Genomic DNA, 21,024 nt, shown 5'->3' with positions numbered 1-21,024 from the left:
CACTGAGCTCAGTTTTTCGTCGTTTAGGAAATGACTTTGTTGGTTAATGAATGCGGAGAGGGCCAACAGTTTCAGCTTTACATACAGTTTAAAGGCACTAACATGCCAGACTGACTGCCAAACCATAGAACACAGAAGCTAGCATTACAACACACCATTCCTCCACTACATCCTTACATGGCAGATACTTGCTCTATTACTGTTCAACATCTTGCATATGGCAGCTTTAAACTTGTATTATCATTCTGCCCTGCACTACATTTGCAGAGCAACAGTCAAAATAGAACAAAAGAGGAAATAGTGCGAGAAAATATCAAACGTACGGCTTGTGGAGCTCACGGCGCCCGGTGCGAGAGGAAGCGTGATTTATGTCCTCGCCGGCCTACTCCTAACACAATCATTAACTGTAACTGCTATTTTGTTTCCATACATTCACCTCCTTCCACGCTGGGAATTCCTGCGTTCCGTCTTCTTTCCCATTGACATGAATTGATTATCCGAGCCCGAGCCTGGCATTGTCTACCTATGGCTGCATCCTACCTCTGCGCCGGGCCCAATCATCAATCACTCGGAAGGGCCATTAAGCACCTTTTCTTCACCAGAGGAGCGAGCTGACATTGGGCCTCGGAGGCCACTCGGTCCATCCCTTCTCTCCTGGACTCGTGGCTCCTCCCCTCGTGGGGGCCCCTCTCAAAAACTCCATCCTAATCTGAGATGACCGTGAATGATGAGGGGGTTTAAATATGAGATAGAGGAGCTATAGGAGATAACATGCTTCTCACTTTTTTCCCTCTCCATGGTCACTGTCAAGCGAGCTGAAGCCAGCCCGTGGCTGACGTGCACTAGCTTTGTCACATAACTGCATTATGTAGGGTCCCCAAAGGCTACAGCATAATGCGATACGCCGCGCGACTGTTGCTGGGTTTCTACAACAGCCTCACCTCATGAGTTATGTATTAGTGTTTTCACTGCGGCTTAAGGATCAGATACTGTAGTGCACTGTCACTGTTTTAGCTTCGCCTGCTAATGCCGCTGCGAGCCTCCCCCTTTGGTGGTTTTAATTTCAGAGTCAGGGGTCTTTACTGTAAATGCGTCTTGACAACACAGACGCCTCATGGACGCCGCTCATGAAGCGGGCCTATATGAGATTGTCGGGCTGTCTGAGACAATAAATATCAGCGCCGAGAGCCAGTAGCACAGCAGCTGCTGGAGGCACCCCCCTAGATATCAACACACACACACACACACACACACACACCAACACAGCACTGTGTCATTCCAAAGTCATTGTCAACACTCGCTGGCAGAAACTGAATCGCGTCCATGTGGGTATCTAACTCGCCTCTCCGCTGGCACCTTGAGTAAATGTGATCCAGCGTTGGGAAAAAAAAAAAACTGTTTAACACGTGTTTCCTTCGTTGTATTTATAAATCAATATTTTCCGAGTGTACGCTTTTAATTACTTGAGGAAATTACACTTAGAAAATGAATTTCCCCTCTCCTCCACCGGCGTTCTCTCTCTGTCTATATAAAGACTAATGAAAATACTCCAAGATGAGCCGACTCCAGAGTGGTTAAAGAACTGAAATCATAGTTTGCTCAATCTTTTTTCCCTCGATCCTAACTGGGTCTCCTCCTGATTTTCTTGCCGCTGTTTGATCACAGTTGTGGTGTGATTCAGGACATTGTGTGAGAGTCAGGAAAGCTCATCCAATTAAAGTCTTTTGATTGAGCTGAGGAAGAAATTGACTTTCCCCCTTTTTCCCTAATGCGCCGGCGGAGAAGCTAAAATACCTTAAAGAGAGGGGGGATTGCTCTGCGCCATGAATGTGTGGGTTCAAAACGCTCCATGTTTGATGTGCTTTCTTGTCTGAAGTGAGAGAAGAAAAAAGCTCCGCCCTCCTCCACCTGCACACTTTTCCAGCCTGTTGATCGCTCCTCTCGGGTACCATCAGCAAAACTTGAGATGCTCCTTGTTGAGTCCTTCTCCCAAACTCTGCTCACACATACCTGTCCTGAATGACTCACAGTGACATTTCATGCAGCTGGATTTTCATTTATTTCAAAGTCAATGGCCCTCCTCTCAAAGGCCTTTTTTTTTTTCTTCTTCTTTCCAACAGGATTTCTCAAAAATCTTGAATGTCACACCCGAGTGCTCTCAGCATACTTAGCAGCAAAACAGTCGCACGAGGTGAAGGAGTGCATACTTCTCTTACGGAGCTTATTGAAGCGAATTGGTAAACAGGTCCCTGCCCGCCCATTGACTTTGCCGCCTGGTGGAGGAGTCAGATTGCGCCGGCGCTCCGGTCGGATCAAACCGTTGAGAGTCGGCAGTCTTGCTGCTGACATGCGCCGCTGCACTCTCCTTGACTCACTGGCGGAGTGCTCTATATGTATGGAAATGAGCCATAATCACCATAATATGTGTCCCATCTCTTGTATTTTATAATGGTGTCATTATACTTTTTTTTCTCCCCAGCGTGATGCATTTTTTCCTCTCCTTCCCCCCCTCTTCCTTCACCGAATCCTTCCTCTTCCTATCGCTCCTTCTACCTCATTTACACTCTCACTCATCCAGATGACAGGAACAGGTGCACTATTAATTATGCTTTAAAATATATCTCCTCTGTGCTCCGCTTCCTTTCCACCCTTATCACCGGCAGCCTGCGAATGCTTCACCAAACTGCACCTCCGAAACCAAAACTTCTTCTTCTTCGACGGTGCCAACTTTTCTAACATTTGCATGTTCCGTGCAGACTCCTACTGTTTTCCGGCCTGTTCGGGTGAAGATTACAACCTAATTGTTTCATTATCTTATCAAAGCGCTCTCACGTGATCCGACTATCTCATTATCTCGAGACGGCAAATTGCGAGTTTTTTTTTTTTTTTGCTCGCTACCCCGAGATAACGGCTGAATTACGCCGTTATCTCGAGGTATCAAACATTGTTTTCTCATGAGCGCCACGAATATCTCATTATTTTGAGACGGCAAATCCGTGTTTTTTTCGTTTTTGCTTCTTTTTTTTTTTTTGTAAGAGATCCAGCTGCTTCGCCCCGCTGATGTTTGTTTTAAGAGTCTATCCAAATCGGCTTAGCCTGATGAAAACGACACCGGAAAGACAAGGGGAGATTGAATCTGAACGAAATAAATAAATAAGAGAGAGAATTAACCCCATGATGAAAAGAAGACCCCCCCTCTTCGTGGATAGAATCAAAGCAAACTCCACGTTATTTAGGTTTCGACGGGATTAAATTAGATTAGAAGCTTTTCGGCCACCAGAAGAGCTTCAGTGCTCCTTAGCGTGGAGGTTTGAACTGTCTCATTTGGTGCTTTTATTTTGAAAAGGTGTCCAAAAATGAAGCACAAGGTTTCTACTTAAGGACACTTTTGAGGTGCTTTCTCTCAATTATATCCATTATACTCCCGCTCTATCACACATCAGATGGGATGTTGTACTCTCTTTAGTTACTTTTCAGATCAAGTATTCGCACAACAGATAATTTAAATTTTCATTTTCGATCTTTTTGCTCCCGTTGTCTTGGAAAAACCAGCGTGTAGTCAGGGTCGCATTTCAATTTTTCCTCTCTAACCTTCTCACTCGAGTTCATTTCAATAAATATTCAAATGATCCGCCAGAAAAAAAAAGAAAAGAATCCAAGATTAGAGAAAAGATTTGTGTATCAAAACTTTGTTGGACTGCTGTTTCTAAACCACCTCCACCAATCTAATAACATATAACTAATAAATCAGTCACAGGCGTTTCACTTTTATACCTTTGCTCCATTTTCCTTGCAGGGCTTTTCCTCGAGTGTTTTTGCATTGCTGGATAGTTGCATTGCAGAGGTGAACAGATGGCATGAGTCAGATCGCCACACCTACCTAATAGCTAGAAATCAGCATCCTGAATTACCACTTGAATGTCAAAACCTCTTTCTGTTCCGCCGCCATTTACGCCCGACGAGGCCGGCGACCATTTCCAGAGATTATCGCGGACGAAGCAGCCGCGCGGTAAACAGAGAGGCAGTTAAAGGTTGCTTCTTTTTTTAAGTGTATAAAATAAACAGATGTGTATTATTATTCTTTCTGTCTTTCCATCTGTACCCCGCTGTATTTTCCTACCAGTTCGTGCACTAACATGTCATCTGTGTTGTGAAGGTCACTATTTTCATCCTTTCATTCTTTTCTTTCTCTATTTTTTACTCGCGTGTGTGTTTTGTAGCTTTAAGGGTAATGGGTTAAAAAGTTAACAATCGTTTATTCATTAATTTATGCAAGAATAATGAACATTTTGGTGATAAAATGGTCAGAAATCCCAATTAAAAGCCCCACAGGTTGATTCAATGCCCAGAAAAACACCGATATATATCAGCAATTTACATTTTCCTTAATTTTGCACATCAATTTTGAATTTTTTCTGACATATGGCACTTGTAAATCAAGTTTCATGGCCTCAAATATCATTTTTTTCTTGTCTGAATTCTCGTATTGATCTTTTTGAACGCTCTCCAAGGAGAACGGCTCGAAATCTCGACTTGTTCTCATGAAACACAATGTAAATATTCAATAAATACAGTTTGTGCCGCCTAAAGTCTTTTCGTTTTTCCAGTAAAATTCACCAATGCAAAAAAAAATAATAAAAAAAGGAAAGAAATCTTGGAAGAAGCCCAAAGGCGATCCTTGGGAAGACTCATTCTGGAGGAATTTGTATGCATATCTATCGGCGGTGTTGGCAAGGTTTCCTCGCAAAGTAAGTTGGATGAATAAATTACACGAGACACACAGGCGATTAGCCCTAAAACATCGTGTATTTAGCTTCAGCGAGCGTCCGTTAAGTCGTATTTGGAGATTCCTGAAACAAGGCGGGACTTGTTTCCCATGTTTAGCATTCACCTCTGCTCTCTTTTACCGACTGAGTTATGACGTGAAACAGCGTCGGCCAGCAAGTCTTGATTCATTAAATGATAAAATTGCACCAAAACAAAAAATGTTGGCTTATTTTAATCAAGCCAAATCCTCCTGCATCTGTGTCTATAAGAGACGATTTCCACATATCTGGAGGGGTTACAGGAGCCTCATATCAAGCCGTTTCTGTTACCAAGACAGCACGGGCGCCTTCTATCATGATTATGTTGTGTGGAGTATATAAAGCACTTTGGGTTCGCCCGCCTCGGCCTCGGTGTATCCCGGAGACACAAAGAGCAATTTATGTGAAATTCGCTTCTTCTTTTTTTTTTTTTTTCACCCAGAGGTAAACCAAAAGAAGAAACGAGCCGGCTGGGAGGTGCACAGGACCGAGTAGCAGGCTGCTAATTGCGTGCGATTGATGGAGAGAAGCGCTAGGGGAAACGTTAAACTTTGCAATGCATCGTGGGTAGTTGACCTGTGTCCACTGTCTGCGCCTCGAGGCGATGTTGTGCGTAGGTGGGCGCTATTGACACATATGTGGCCTGTATGTGCATCCAGATTGAACGCTAAAATAATGACCCGGAAAGGATTGTTGCGCTTCTTTTTCCCCCCCCCTTTTTTTTTTTGAGCCACTTCAATCGGAGGAGGTATCGGCGAGGGTCCGTGCACCTTGTTGCTCCAAATTATCCCTCCCACTCATCTTGTTAAGAGTATATTTTTTATGGGAAAGAACAAGAGGGGGGGAAGAAGAAGAAGAAAAACCACATCGCCCGCTGTCCACCTTGTTAAATCTGAGCACATCGCCCACGAGGCAGCGGTGGGCAGCTTCTCCGAGTAGCATCTCTTCAGCTTCTCGTGTTTGTGTTTTCTGAAACAGAGCGCGGTTGATGCGGCAGGAGGGGAAATGCAGGTGCTTGTGTTTACTTCCCTCCGGACCTCCTCCCTCCTCCTCCTCCTCGTCTCCCCTCCATCCCTCCATCCCTCCCTCCTCCAGCGCTGAGGAATGCAGATAAATATTGATCGAGAAAGCTTTCAGAAAAAGAAAAAAAACACTATTTATGGCAACGGGGAGGAAATTAAATAGCGCCAAAGCGAAGGAAAATTACTGAGAAAGGGCAGAGTAATCCTTTAATTTAATTAGGTAAATTACAACAAAAAAATCCTTTCTAAGTCAGTTTTTTTTTTTCCTCTTTCTTCTGCCGCCTCTCTCCCTCGCTCCCGCTGGAAGGCTTTCCTGTGGTTGCCAAGCAACAGGGAAACAGTTTTTCTTTGGGTTTTTTTTTCGCCTGTGGGTCCCGGAGGCTGGCAGGGAGAAGGGGGCACAGTGGAAGCACTGTGGAGCCTGCCAGCAGCCGAGTGCATGCCTACAGCTGGGTCGGGTTGCGGAGCAGCCTCCCCAGTCGCAACCGCCACCCTCTGGCAGGCACCTGAGGGGGGCTACGGCGGAGTTAATGATAGCAGGGGTGAGCTCGCAAATCACCCCGACGCCCCCCCCAAGCGGCGAACACGGGGTCGCGGCGGGGTCGGAGTGATGAAACGCTCCAACCGAAGGGGCCGCGTCAACAAAAAAAAACCCTCGGAGAAGAAAGGCTGAGTCACAAGTTGCACCAGAGTTGCACAACTTGCTAACTCTCTAACAAACACCAAAAAAAAAATAATAAAAAGAAGTGACAGAATATGATTTCACTGAGGGGTTTTTGACAGGCAGTGGAGTACCTCACAATAGAAATCCGTTCTGCAATAAGTATGCTAATCAAAGCCTCTGCTGAAATGGATTCTACTGCTCTTTTATTATGTTGTTCTTTCTCTCTTCAGGTGATTGACACATTGTAATCTTGCTAATAAGCACCACCACTGTCTGTTTCCTTCCCATTGTGCTGGCGTTACAATAGGCCAACTTGGCAGGTGCGCGGTGTGTTTGCTTTAGCACTCAATATGGGGAAGCTAATCTTGGTTACCTGCTATTATCCTGAAATGCAGGAGGCGCCGTGCACGCTGCGTCCTGGCTGTCAGTCTCCACTAATGTCCCCCCACCTCCCCCACGGGGTCAGCAGCCAATCAAACCTCGCATTACTCATTTCCTCCCTCCCTCCCAACCAATCATCCGCATCATTACTGACCTGTCTCTGGTCATTAGGATGTCTCGCCCGTTGCTTTGAGAACCTCTTTATGCTCTGTCGCTGAATATTCAGATGTTTGCGATGATCCTGGAGGGTTTTCGGCAAGTCTTGGGTTGACGACTGCTCTTGAGAATCAACAGAGAAAGAGGCTTTTACATGCCTTTACATTTAGTTCACCAACCAGTTTGAATAAATACACCGGCTCTATTAGGTAGACGGATGGGAAGCCAGTGAGGGATCACAGCGTTGGTGCTGCACTCCTTGTGGATGAATCAAAAAGCTAAATGGGAGATAAGCTGCTGCAATGGTAAGGTTAAGGTTCCAAGCTAGTAGGAGTGCGCCGCGTAGGTGTTGTTCGACGTCAAAGCCCGTCTCGTCGGGGTAACTACTGGTTCATGCTGGCCGAGGCGGCGGTGGACACCTTGGGAAACCTGCATGGACTAAACAGGGAGAGCGGTAGAAAGGATGAAGGATGAACTGTTGGAGGTACAAATTCAAGACCTTCTGTACAGATTGTAAGCAGAAAAATGGGCTCTAGGTGTAAATATGAGTGATCATCTGTTGAGTCTTTTAGTGAAATAGCAATCTGCCCATCCCCCTGCAATCCTCTACAAGATAAATTGGGGATAGCTAATGGATGGATGGATGGATGGATGGATGGTACATTAAGGTATTATGTTCCTGCCCAGGCCTAAAGGAAGAGAGGATGTAAATCTCTCTAGAAGTTGGTTTGTGTTGGTGATGCCCACAGATGAAAAAAAAAAAAAAGTGGGTGTTGACAAAGAAAAATTGCCTTAACTGAGCCGAACAAGAGGGAATCATTCACACAAAAGAAAAAGGCAGCCGCTCTTAAAAGCACTGTTCTAATTAGGCTTGTCAGCGGTGGTCTGTAAAATGTGTTAGCGCAGCATTTAACAGCTGTTGTATGTGTGTTTGCGAGTATCCGTGTGTGTGTGTGTGTATGCGCGAGGCTTGTGTTTGAGTTGCTCGGATGAATGATGCATGAGAACAGAGAGGGAAGTTTTAGGCACACACACACCAACACACACATCAAGCTAAATCTGAGCATCTAGTAATGGGGGCCTTATATGAAGATGCGATTGACTGGCAGTTTGATTGATCGACCTGTCAGCTGAAATATAATAATCTAACTTTCCTTTTTATTCTGTAGAGCTGCCGTCTGTTATACAAGAGTGCTAGGTGCTGTTGACTTTTAGCCCCAAGTTTTTTTTTTTTTTTTGCCTTAATTTGTTTAGCGATGACCCCGGGTTGAGGACAAACATCTCTCCGGGGAATTTAAATGGAAATATTCAAAAACACAAAACGCTTTGCCGCGGCCTCGTCGTTCAGCCCGACTTTACAGTTGAATTAATTTGCCTCATCAAGTGCGTAACGCGGAGGTAATCAGCCTGATTTTTAGTGACTTTTGAGAAGGTCAATTGATGCACAAAGAGGCAGGTAGGTGAGGTTTTTCCACGCTCTTCAGCAAGGCACTCGACACGGCGGCGCTCTCGTAGTATTATGCGCGTCTCGCTCGGGCATTCAGCCCAGACCCTGGACCACAGCCAATTTATTCTCCTTTTTTTTATTGTTTAATTACGCCTTGAGCGTTGCCATATGATCCCTTTCACAGAAATGATAAAAACCGAAATGAAGTCAATCAACAACAATTAAAAACTCGCTTTATTTAAATTTCAAAAATATTGCTTTTAAAAGGCGTCATTGATTATCGGGTCTATAAATGTCATATGGCGGGATCACGGATCCGGAGCCCTTAAAGAAGAGCTGGGGGACTCTAATCAGAGGAGAAGTGTAATCAGTCTGCTACTGCGCTGACATTTTAATCATTTTGGACTGTAGGTCCAAATTTTTCATGAGGTTGACATTTCAAAATGCAAATAGCGCGCTCCGTGCACAGAAAATGAGAGGAATGCATTACGGCCTGTGTTCCGCGAGGCAGATGTAGCTAAAGTGGCTTTGAAATGGAGGAAGAGGAGACGAAGAGGTGAAATTCAAGGAGGTGAATGGTGTGTTCACAACTCCGACAATACAACAGTAATTTTAGGTTTTATGTTCGAGTTGGCGAACTGAAATAGTTGCCTATCCTTGTCCATGATTAATTTGATTTTGCTGCAACTAGGGTTAGCAAATTTATTATGGTGGTGTTGTTATGGTTTGGCAACGGAAGCAACTGACCCGTCCACCACCCCAACCTCCACGCCCTTATGCTCTACATTGCTACGTAAAAAGAACCCTGTTTTCCACCCATAGTAGCAGTGGTGTGAAGTAACTGAGTACGCTTCTTCAAGTACTTTAGCACAGTTTTAAAGGTACTTTACTTGAGGCTTTTCATTTTATGCTAAATTCTTGTCCATATTGGGAAATACCTCAAAATCAGTTTGGTTTCTCTGCAACTATGGTAAGCAAATGAACTATGATGGTGTTGTTATGGTTTGGCAATGGAAGCAACTGACCCGTCCACCACCCCGACCTCCACGCCCTTATGTTCTACGTTTCTACGTAAAAGAAACCCTGTTTTCCACACAATAGCAGTGGTGGAAAGCAACTTCTTCAAGTACTTTAGCACAGTTTACTTGAGCGTTTCCATTTTATGCTAAATCCTTGTCTTTATTGGGCGATGCCGTAGAATAAATTGGATTTATCTGCAGCTATGGTTAGCAAACACATTATGTTGAAGGTGTTGTTATGGTTTGGCAGCGGAAGCATCCACCACCCCAACCTCCACGCCCTTGCTCTCCACCTTGCAACGTAAAAGGAACCCTGTTTTCCACTTACAGTAGCAGTGGTGGAACGTACCTAAGTACACTTCTTCTTTAAGTACTTTAGCACAGTTTTAAAAGTACTTGAGCATTTTCATTTTATGCTAAATCCTTGTCCATATTGGGCAATGCCTCAAAATAATTTAGATTTATCTGCAGCTATGGTCAGCAAATGAACTATGATGGTGTTGTTGTGGTTTTGCAATGGAAGCAACTGGCCCATCCACCACCCCGACCTCCACCTTGCTACGTAAAAGGAGTACATTTCCTTAAGTGCTTTTGCACATGTACTTTACTTCAGTGTTTCCATCTTATGTTAAACTATCTCCTCCTCTACCTTTATTTAACAGCTTTAGTTCATTTAAGATTGCTTCAAATGCGTAATATACCAAACTTTTTCAAACACAACATATAGTTAGACCTTCCTGGGGTCACATTTCCACCAAATAATGAATTTTTTATTTAATTTTTTTCTCTAAACTTCTTCCGTTTCAGTGAACGTTCCTATGATCCGTTATCTCACCAAAACCTAAAGATTAGAGGAAAAAGTCCACAAACAGCCTTTTGGATCATAACTTTTTCTTTTCCTTTTTTTCCTCTCTCATTAATCATCCGACGGGCCCACCGTTTTATCTGCTCTCCCCGTATAGGATGCTGTATATAAAGTAGTTCAAAGTAGCTCCATCTGCAGCAGCTACTTCATCAACACGAAGCTTATACTCTGATGCTTTTGTGTTAATAATCAACTGATGTCACATATAGATTTAACTGCTAATATCTGTGTTCTTTTGCATGAAAAAGTTATGTTTTGTGTTGCTGTATTGATACTTGAATGCTCTGATTGATTCGTTGTACAGCAGGTATAGATGCTGGGTAAATCTTGAGGACAGATTAGAATTTAATTGAACTTCCAGAGTGGTTTCATTTGCCAAACATGACTTCTCGATCACATTTTTTGTGTTTGAAGAAATGATGCATATTAACCGTGTCTCCATCACTTGTCTGTTTACAGTCCATCAGAGAGGTGACCGGCTACGTGTTGGTGGCGCTGAACCAGTTCGACCACCTGCCGCTGGAGAACCTCCGCATCATCCGGGGCACCAAGCTGTACGAGGGCCGGTACGCCCTGGCCATCTTCCTCAACTACAGGCGAGACGGGTACTTCGGCCTGCGGCAGCTGGGCTTACGCAACCTCACAGGTCAGAGCGACGCCGCCGCCAGTGATCGGCGTGTTCAATACGCCATCGAAACTCTTTGTTCCGCTTCCTCTCCGAGAACCTTAAAAACGCCTTTTCGATGCTTCAAAACGCCACCACATCACATCCATTGCGGCAATTATAATAAATCATCGGTGGAAAAATTCAAGATTTAGCCATTTAGACTCCCTCGCACAATGAATCACGGCGTCTTTTTGTGTGTTGGGCCTACGTTTCCCAGCGCCGTATGAAACATGTTGCCATTTTCAGCGCTATAAACGCCTGTATTTGACTTGTTTTTACGCCCACATGTACAGATTTAATGGGCCCTTTTTAATTAAGTCACAAAATTGGAAGTCAACTTTTGAAGCCACGTATCTGCTACTCCGGCAAATTAATCTTCTGCGTTGCTACACGGAGGGATCAAATGTCTGTGAAAAGTCCTGTTAATTACATTTTTTGTTTACGAGCTAAAAAAAAAAAAAAATAGGCTTCTTTCCTGGAAGTGGTTATGTTTTATGCAACAGCTGCTCTTTTTTGTTTGGTCATGGAAGAAGGCATAAGTGATTCGTGAAAGGTAGCTTTGGCAGGAGGTTCTCGAGTCTTGACCTCGGCATCGGTTAATCTTTGCCATTTTTCGCGTCGTCCAGCGGTGGGGTGACCTTCCAACTCGAGTCAGAACAATAGAAAGGAATGCTGTGTAGTGTTTAAAACCCTCTGCTTTGCCGTCTTCCTGCTGAATCCCGTCTCCTCTCACTGCTCGCTCTCTCTCAAAATAGCCAATTTCCTCATTATGTGCGTTAAGCATGCGTGCGGCGCTCGCAGATTAATCTGCGATGGCAGTCGGCCTGCTAAAAGGTTCGCTTTTTTCCAGCGCGTCATGGGGGTCAGGTGTTGCCTTTATCATCTGTCGTGGCGCCTGCATTAGCATCGCTGCGAGACAGAAAACACAAGATGCTGCCGGGGAGGCATTGGCTGATGGACAACTGTCACGTACAATCTGAGGAGAAGCAGTGAAGCCTGGTCTGAGGGTCACTCGTTTTTTTCTTTTACAGCATTTCTTGACGGTGTACTGTCTGGAAGATGGTAAACAGACAGGAGATATAAAATGGGATAAAAGGTTAGGGATGAGAACAAAGTGTTCCAGAGAAATGAAGATGAAATCCAAGGCGGTGTGAGGAAGTGACAGGAAGTGGCTCAGTGTAGAATAGAAACACCAGTAAATGCTGTTTTTATAACCAGTCGTCTGTTCTTTCCCAGCTATTTGTTCAATAGAAATGATTAATTTTCCTCAAATTATTTTCAAACACTTAATGGTGCATGTCCCAACTATAGCCTTTTAATAAAACCATACACAATTACCCCAATCGGATTTAATGAAGAGCAGGTTTTAAGCTTGGTGTTAATTGTCAATGACTCCTCGTAGCTTCCGACTATTCCAAAAATGAGCAAAGAGGGGAAACATTAGAGAGGTGAGCCTGTCCTGTGATTGCACCCACGTCACTCAAAGCAGATATGCTCTTAATTAAGCATTAGTTTATGAATCAATACACTATAAACCAGTAATTTATATTAATATTCACCAACATACAGTTGTGACGATCTGGGAAATTAGCTATAGAGGCCAGAACAAGTACCAGGCTGTGAAGTTTTAACGTAGGGCGTGTATCAGGACTACCCTTACAATGGTTTTGTTTTTTGGAGTACAGCGCCCTCCAAAATTATTGGCACCCCTGGTTAAGATGTGTTAAAAGCCTTAAAATAAATTCAATTTTTATTGCAGAAGCATCCTCTCAGACTGAAAATTGTAGAAAAATTTAACCTTCAACTCAACTCAAATGACTTGTTGGCAAAAGGGGGGTTGCACAAAGTATGAACATCAAGAGAAATCAAAAGAATTATTTTTTAATGTGGGATTTTTTTCACACTTAATAAATACACTTGAATTAAAGGTTGAATTTTAGTCTTTTTTTTCATTGTGGTCCAAAATTATTTAGAAAAAAACTGAATTTACTAGAAGCTAAAGAACACATCTTAAACAGGAGGGCGCTGTAGATCGTATATATTTTGTCTTCAGCTGCTCATGCATTGTGCTAGCAGCTGCTAGTATGCAGTGACAACTTTGCACAATGTACAAACCACATGTTTCATTTGTCAACATTTGAACTCGTCCAGTACTTTTAAAATATCAGAAACTTTCCCATTCAACCGAAAACTGACGTCACGATGCAGCAGTTATGCAGCAAGATGCAAGAAAAACATTTGCTGCAATGAATCAAAGAAAGCTTGTTTTAAAAAGCTGATGTTTTCAACTAAACCCTGAATCAACTGGCCCGTCCACCGCCCTGACCTCCACGCCCCTTACCCTCCGCCTTGCTACGAAAAAGGGAACCCTGTTTATCCACACACAGTAGCAATGGTGGAAAGTATCTAAATCTGTCGAGTAAGTAAAGAAAAGGGTGTTTGAAAAGACTTGTGTAGAGCATCTGCATTATTTCATTTCTTTGACTTTGTGTCAGACGAGATCCCGCCATCTTGCTGGTTGTAAAAACTTACCAAATGTGTTTGTCGACTGCTTGTCGACAAGACTCCGAAGGAGGAAACGCGATGCCTCTTGGAGTCTCTACACTGCATTTTATCTGTCTTTAATCTTGTTGGATTTTGGAAGAAATCTGGATTTGGATTCCTCCATGGCAGAAAAACAGGAAGCAATCATTGTTCTTCCAGCACGAATGGAGCTAAATCTTCGAGAGCACGTTAACGTGGCCAATGGGTAAAATCATGTCCAGCACGTATGTCCTCTAAAGCGCAGCCAAGGAACAAAGACAAATGGATAGGAAGCCGCCAAGCCCCGACAATTTGCTCACACCTAGGTGTCTTGTTAGAATTAAATAAAAATGAAAATGGAAGAGCCTTGAACACACGGCTACATGTGTGACATCTGGGTTAGTTGTATGGATTGATTCGATAAAAGAGACCGCCGCAGCATGAAAGAAAGATCTCAATCCCAGTATGGACTGACCACGTGGTGGCTGCCAAACCACCAGGACACCTCTGCAGTTTCCTCCTTTGTTGTATTTAGCCCGAGGTTTCTTCTTTGGCATCGATCTGCCCACTTTTTACTGCTCTCCTGTGGGCATTGCAGTTTATCCCGCATCTGTCCTTTTGTTCCTGCCGCAGACAAATTCGCGTCCGATTAATTTCAACGTCACGCCGACCTCGTGTATCTCGACCACCCTTAGTTAAGTACAAACATTCGAGTGTTGAGAGAGTTGGAGAGGAGAAATTCATTGCGGTGGTGTTTTCGTGATTGATGGCGGCGGATCAAACAGCCATCCGTATTAAAACACATGGCAGATTTAGTGTAATAAGCAGCGTTTTATGGAGTCTGAACACCGTGATAAAGGACTCCCGGGAGTTTTAAGGACGTGCTGACATCCTGAGCTGGTAAAGCAGTTGGACGCCTTCCATTCTGACCAACATTACAGCGAAAGGCGGGGGCCTAAGTGCACCCTTATCCCTGCGTGACTCATGATGTTGCTCTTTTCTGTTCCTACACTACCTTGAATTGAAAAGATCGTACACAAAGTGCACGGGAAATGTCATCCTTACTTTTATTCCGGGTGGGTTCACGTGCACTCGAAGGCGTTTGTTGATGAGTCGGTGAGCTTTGTGAGGAATGAGACAGTTAGTGGCAAGTGTTTTTGTGAACTGATCAGGATTTTTATGTGAATAGCGGAAAAAGTAAGTGTAGTATCTTCTTAATCCCTTCCAGGTGCAGGGAGGAAATTCTTGCATTATTTATGTCCACAATGTCTAATCTACATCTCCGAAATTTTCCTCTTATTTGCCTGAAACTTTTGGAGACGGTGTCGAGCCTCAGAGGCAGAATTTACCTCCGTTTCACCGCCGGCCCCTTCGCCTGTCAGCCTCCTCACATCTCCCACATGCTTAGGATGGGTGCCTCACATCGCTAGACTTTAGTCCATACTATCTGATCCCAGTGCACCCCGGCGCTGCAATTAAGCCAGCTCCAGCCATGCATATGGAACAGTGCTGCTCCTCTCGATTCCCTCCACTCCTCTCCTCTTCGGAAAAAAAAAAAAAAATCTCCCTTTTAAAGACGACCGGCGGATGATTCCTCTTTTCTCAACAATACCGCGGAAGCGTTTGATTCATGTAGAAACGATTAGAAGTCGTTTTGCAGCCCGCCACCACTTCCGCCGTAACTAGAGGGGATGTATGTGGCCAAGTGAGAATATATTTAGCATTTGTCATTGCACACAATACATTAAACAACAGCTTTACGGCTGCTTTATCCCTCTGTGGATTCAGTACACAGTGGGAGTCCACAGAAAGCGTGAAATTCAATTTGGCTGCCGAGTCAGTATGCATACAGCCGGGCAGTCTTCCCAGTAGCGCGGATATATATATAATAATCCTTGTCTGGTTTGTTCGGCTTCACCTCGTGATGCTCTTTGCAAGCGCCCCCTTTCTTACACCTGTACATCCTATGACACATGCATCAACATGAACATTTGTATAACATGCCTCGCTACACACTGCAGTGCTAATTACCTCATGCTGAGCAGCAGCGGGTATAATTACCACCAGAGCTGGAGAAATGGTTTTTCAGATCCAGTTTCCAGCTCTTTCTTTGCTTAACTTTTGCTTTGTTTGTGAGCATTTTTTTTTTTAACATTTATATATTTATTTATTTTGCTACCTTGTGAAATTGCCCATTTGGATGGACGCCAAATGGCTCAGCGTGCCCCAAAGAGAGCTCCGACTCCAACTTCCCATCTGGCAGCAATGCCCCCCTCCTCCCTCCGTGCCCAGAAAGCTAAAGCGCCAGTTTCTGCCATCCCCCCCTTCCCAACCTCTCTGCACTTCCTCACCTGCTTCCTTAAGGCGACACCGCCGAGGCTCCGCGAGCTGGCGGCGTCCCAAACATCCACCCGATTTAAAGCTAAGCTAATAATTCACCACCGCCGCCGCCGTCTCGCTAATTGCAGTTTTTTTTTTGCGCGCGTTTTTAACACGTTTGGGCCAAATTACCAACAGCAATTGGTGCCGAGGTGAATTGATTAATAGACTTCATTGCAATTAACCCCGTGTGCGTCTTCATTTTTTTTTTTTTAGACTATTGATTTACTGGGTCACAGGAATTCTAAGTAGCTTTTCACAGTCACTCCGCTCGGCAGAACAGATGGAGATTTTTCTTGGAGATTTGAGTGTCGATGGGAGGAAGCGATGCAGTGTCCGCTTGTTTCTAACGTCAAGGCGTGTAGTTATGTGGGTATTGAAAAGCTTTTTTAATTTATAAGAACCATAAAAGGTGTATTTATCAGCGACGGAGAGTTAGCAGGCTTCTTTTTTTTTTTAAATGTGGGATCAGATGTGTTGTAAAAGTTGAATCTATACAGTAAATCCCCTCAGTCGAGAGAATAAAGAAGCAGCACATCAAAGATAGGAAGGAGAATCCTACATTACGACAGCTGATGGTGTAACTTTTTCTCACCTTCTGTTCAACTCAAAAACCCCGAGAGGAAAAAACAATCAATGTTTCGGCCATTTTTCCAGATCGGAAAAAGAATTGGGGCCGAATAAAAAGAATTTGTATCTGGAAAAAAAAAAATAAAAACCCTCTGCTTCCAAGGCCTCTTTACTTATAAAAGCTTGTGGTGTGATCTCCAAAAAGTGGTGTAATTACAGAAAGATCAAATAGAGCAAAAGCGGCTAATGCTAATACCCACTCTCACTCCGGACTGTTATGGGGAAGAGGGCGAGCGGAGGGATGGGGCCTATTAATAATGAATCCACTGTCATCATTAAGGCGCCAAATGATTAAAACATATCTCCCAGCTTCAAACGCTGCTTTGCTACCCCAGAAAAATGCTGCAGTCGTGGATCTGCAGAAGCAAGAGAGCCCTTCAGTCTGCTTGTGAAATAAAGTTTTTGCTTTTTTTTTTTTTGTCTTTCATCTTTACCCCCCTTTTTTTGGAGTGTTGAAACACCAAAGCAGCAGCATTCCTTTTTGAAAACAACACACCAACACTCCAGTGTTATGTAATGCAATGCAACCCATAAATCTGCACAGACGTTTCTTAGATATGAACTTTCATGCCAAGCCAGGTTGGAAATCATCTCCGCTGAGCCCTCTCCGTCACCTGGAGAGAGAATACAGCTCGGGTTAGAAGAAGCACAATCATCTGCTGTCTGTTGTTGTTGAGCGTCTGATCTGGACATCAGACGACGTGACACGGCGTCTCGTTAAAAAAAGGTGGCGTTCGTTGTCATGCAGACGCACGACGGGATGTCTGACTCCACGTTCCCACTTTTTTTTTTCCTCCACACTTGCAGACCTGGGAGTCATTGTAATGCCACGCTCGCGCTCGGTTTTTATCAGCGGTGTGCTGTCAGCGGTGTGCTGCTGTTTGTGTTTGTTGTTCAAATCCTTTGACGAGGAGACCCTAGAGGCTTCGGGTTTGTCTCCATTAGTGGCTGTGGCATGTCTGGAAGGAGGGCAAAATGATCTCTAATGGAATGGTAATAGTCCCTCAGGGCAGTGTGCCTGCTGCCCTGTGCACCGTTCTTTGATGTTCGGGTTCATTTCCACTGGCTGACACACTGTGTTCTGTAGGTCAGTGTTAACTGACCCCAGCTAACTGAGCTACCTACACAACTAACAGAACCCCCAGTGAGCAATAATGGCTTTCACACCATAATCCTGGATAACATCACCAAAGAAAAAACCTTCTCCTGAGCCTCCCTCCAAAGCTCACCTTCCCAACCCCGTGTAAAAATCTTCTGTCATTAGGGAATAGCTGGGAAGTCTACCAGTAATGTCTAGAATAAAACCTGTCCCGATGCAAACGGCGGCAATGACAGCTTGAGCTTCCAAGATTGGAATGAGTCGTCACTCAATGTAAGCGTACACAGAACTCAGCGTGGCCTAGTTCTCATGCATTAGATCCTCAGTTTAATGCTTTTGCACCAGCTGGTAAACAAATAATAAATATGTCCTGATATGTGCATCATCGTGCAGGTTTTCTCCGCTTCGTCAGTCTGCAACCCGTCTCCACAAAACTGCATCCCTGTCCAACTAAACTGCTTTGAAATAAGCGTATTAACTCTCCTCCGACGTGGGAGCAAAGGCTTCCAGTTTGTAACAATCCACACAAAAAGTCCGCATTAGGAGGTCAGTCGGAGGCAGAAGTCAGCGACCGGACTCTCACCAAGGAGACCAGGATTCACGTCCCATGTGGCGCCATTAGTCTCAGACCCAAGGTTTGTTTTCACTGGCTCGCTTTCAGTTTTCGCTCACTGTCTGGTTAGGTCGGCCGATCAAAGCTGCATGGTTTGAATATCACACTCTGGTCGGTGATTTCACTACGGTAGAGAGAAGCAAATTTGCACCTGATGTGTTGGTTAGCGGTGGTTAGCATCGTTGCCTCGCAGCAAGAAGGTCGCCGGTTCGGGTCCCCGGTGAGGAAACCCGGGGTCTTTCTGTGTGGAGTTTGCATGTTCTCAACAACAGAGCGAGCCCTTCTCCCATTGGTCAGCCTCAGGCAGAAGAAGCCGCTCATTTCCCAGGTCACCAGTCTATCACAGGGCTACACTTAGAGACAGACAACCAAGCACACTCACATTCACACCTACGGACAATTTAGAATCACCAGTTAGCCTCAACATGTGTTTGGACCTTGTGGGAGGAAGCCAGAGAACCTGGAGAGAACCCACGCTGCATGGGGAGAACATGGAGACTCCACGCAGAAAGATCCCGGGTGTCCTCACCGGGACGTGAACCGCCGACCTTCTTGCTGCGAGGCAACGGTGCTAACCACTGAGCCACCTTGCATCCCCATGGAGACAAATGTGACGTTCTAAAGACTCCAGCCAAGTTCTCAAGTCTTGTGCCACCAGCTAACTCTCAAACCTTTCCAGCCTTCCACCAACTTTAATAAGCGTTAGAAGTAAAGTAGAGCCGGTGCAGGTGCATCTAAACAAATACCCAGAGTTCGCTAATGCAGTTTTCCCTTGTGATCGACTGGTAACCTGTCATAAGTCAGCTGGGATGGGCTCCATCTACTTCCTCTCTGAAATCGCCAAAAAGTTCTGATTTTGTGATGTCGTCGTCCAATCCAGATATTATTGGATGAGACCCAGGAGTTGGAAGTTACAGCAGAGGAAGCAGAAGACAGGCAACATATTATGACGTTCTTGAAGTGTTTGAAGCTTAGAAAACTCATGTGATTGCCAAAACTCTCCTGCCACAGAAGTCTAGCTTCCTCTCTGATCCCTTCAATTACAATATGATGAAGGGTTTTTGTGGAATTTTTGCCCAATGATGCCAAAAAAATTAGTTTTAAAGCCGCTGTTTTTGGATTATTGAATATTCAAATTCATACAAGAGTCACAAACATCTACCTGAAAATAAAAGCGAGAATCGTCGCTAAACATATAAAATACTGCCAGCAGCTGAATGAAACAATTTCACAGAGAGAATTAAAGTCAGACACCCTTTTTTAATTTGTCCTTTGTTGGAGCAGCAGCAGTCCTCCTGCCAGAGCTCTAAACACTTCTGTTGGGAGTGAAAGCCCGAATGAGTCAGCATTTCCTACCCAGCAGTTCTTGGAAATTCCACCTAATCAAACCAAATAACCGTGACTTCATCACAGCAGCTCATTAGAGTTGAATTAATTCTTCAGGAGATTAGAATTACTTGTGACCGACTCTTGTGTTCCCCCATTTAAATGATCAGAAGCACAAGCTGTAAACACCACTTTGCTCCGTGAGAGAGAAAAGAAAACCCGACGTATGTGATGCAGGACTGAGTCCAGCAGCCTCTGATGGGATACGGGAGGTCGCTGCTGCTTTAGAAGGGGATATTTGTCATTGAGAGAGGGAATCTGTTTTTTTTTTTTTCTTCTTCTTCTTCAACACTCTTTGATACCCTACAAGTTATTTTTTGACTGTCATTTTTTCAGTAATTTTTGTTTGGTTAAATTACCAATAATAACTGGCAATAACAAATAACTACAACAACAACAATAGTAATAACTGATAATAACTAATAATAATAACAAATATCTGATAATTTTAATAATAATACGTTATAACTATTGATAAGCATAAATATCTACAATTATTATTTGGTTAAATTACCAATAATAACTGGCAATAACAAATAACTACAACAACAACAATAGTAATAACTAATAATAACTAATAATAATAATAATTAGTATTAGTATTAAAAATATTATTAGCATTAATAACAAATAACAACTAAAACTAATAAACTAAGTATTAAAAAAAAGAAAAAAAACAAGCACGAGACTGTAAAGTAATATTTTGCTCATCAGCAAACTGCTCTAATTTGTCTGGGACAGTTTTGTTTGTTTTTTTAAATTATTCTTTTCGACCACAATTCAAAAGCAACATCTTATTTCACTAAATTAGAATTAAGCAAATTTTTATTTATTACTTTTTTTAGTTTTTAGTTATTTGAGTGTCTATTGTGAAGGGGATGAATACATTTGAGCACAACTGTAAATGCAACACTGTGTGATTAATACAGTTAAATACCAAATAATCAATACAATAAAATATCCCAGGGGCTTCCAAACTTTCCGGCCCTCGACCCTCCAAACTAACAGAGACTCCAGACCTCAGCTAACCCCAGAGGTGGTTGAGGCACGTAAACACTAGCTGTGACTTCAACACGTTTTATGCACGTTTTGAAAATACCACATTAGAAAATGGAGACGAGAAAAAAACTAACCCAGTTTAGCAAAAAAATGCTTTTACACTTGATGAGGTTTTTCTTTTACTTTAAAAAAAGAGCTTTATTGGCGATGGAAACTATTCTTCTGAGGAAGCTCTAACGTGGCGATGATGGTCACACGACTGATCGGCTGTTTACGCTCCACTGAAAACAGTTCCTTAAGACTTCTCTCTATTGTTCTATGGTAGAGAGACAGAGTCTGTTTCTTTGTCTTTCTTTTTCAGCACTTGGA

General features: G+C 43.6%; 1 protein-coding gene across 1 annotated transcript in view; it reads left to right on the top strand.

Moving 5' to 3' along the window:
* Window positions 1–21,024, top strand: part of LOC103357967 (receptor tyrosine-protein kinase erbB-4) — a 300,821-nt gene that overhangs the window by 175,402 nt on the left and 104,395 nt on the right. The window contains exon 3 of the mRNA XM_008282741.1: window positions 10,819–11,005. Coding sequence (XP_008280963.1) covers window positions 10,819–11,005 — 187 coding nt within the window. The remainder of the gene's footprint in view (window positions 1–10,818; window positions 11,006–21,024) is intronic.

This window comes from Stegastes partitus, unplaced genomic scaffold (genome assembly GCF_000690725.1).
Source record: "Stegastes partitus isolate 25-593 unplaced genomic scaffold, Stegastes_partitus-1.0.2 Scaffold284, whole genome shotgun sequence".
NCBI lineage: Eukaryota > Metazoa > Chordata > Actinopteri > Pomacentridae > Stegastes > Stegastes partitus.
The sequence above is the reverse complement of the archived record's forward strand: the minus strand, read 5'-3'. Positions and strand labels throughout refer to the sequence as shown.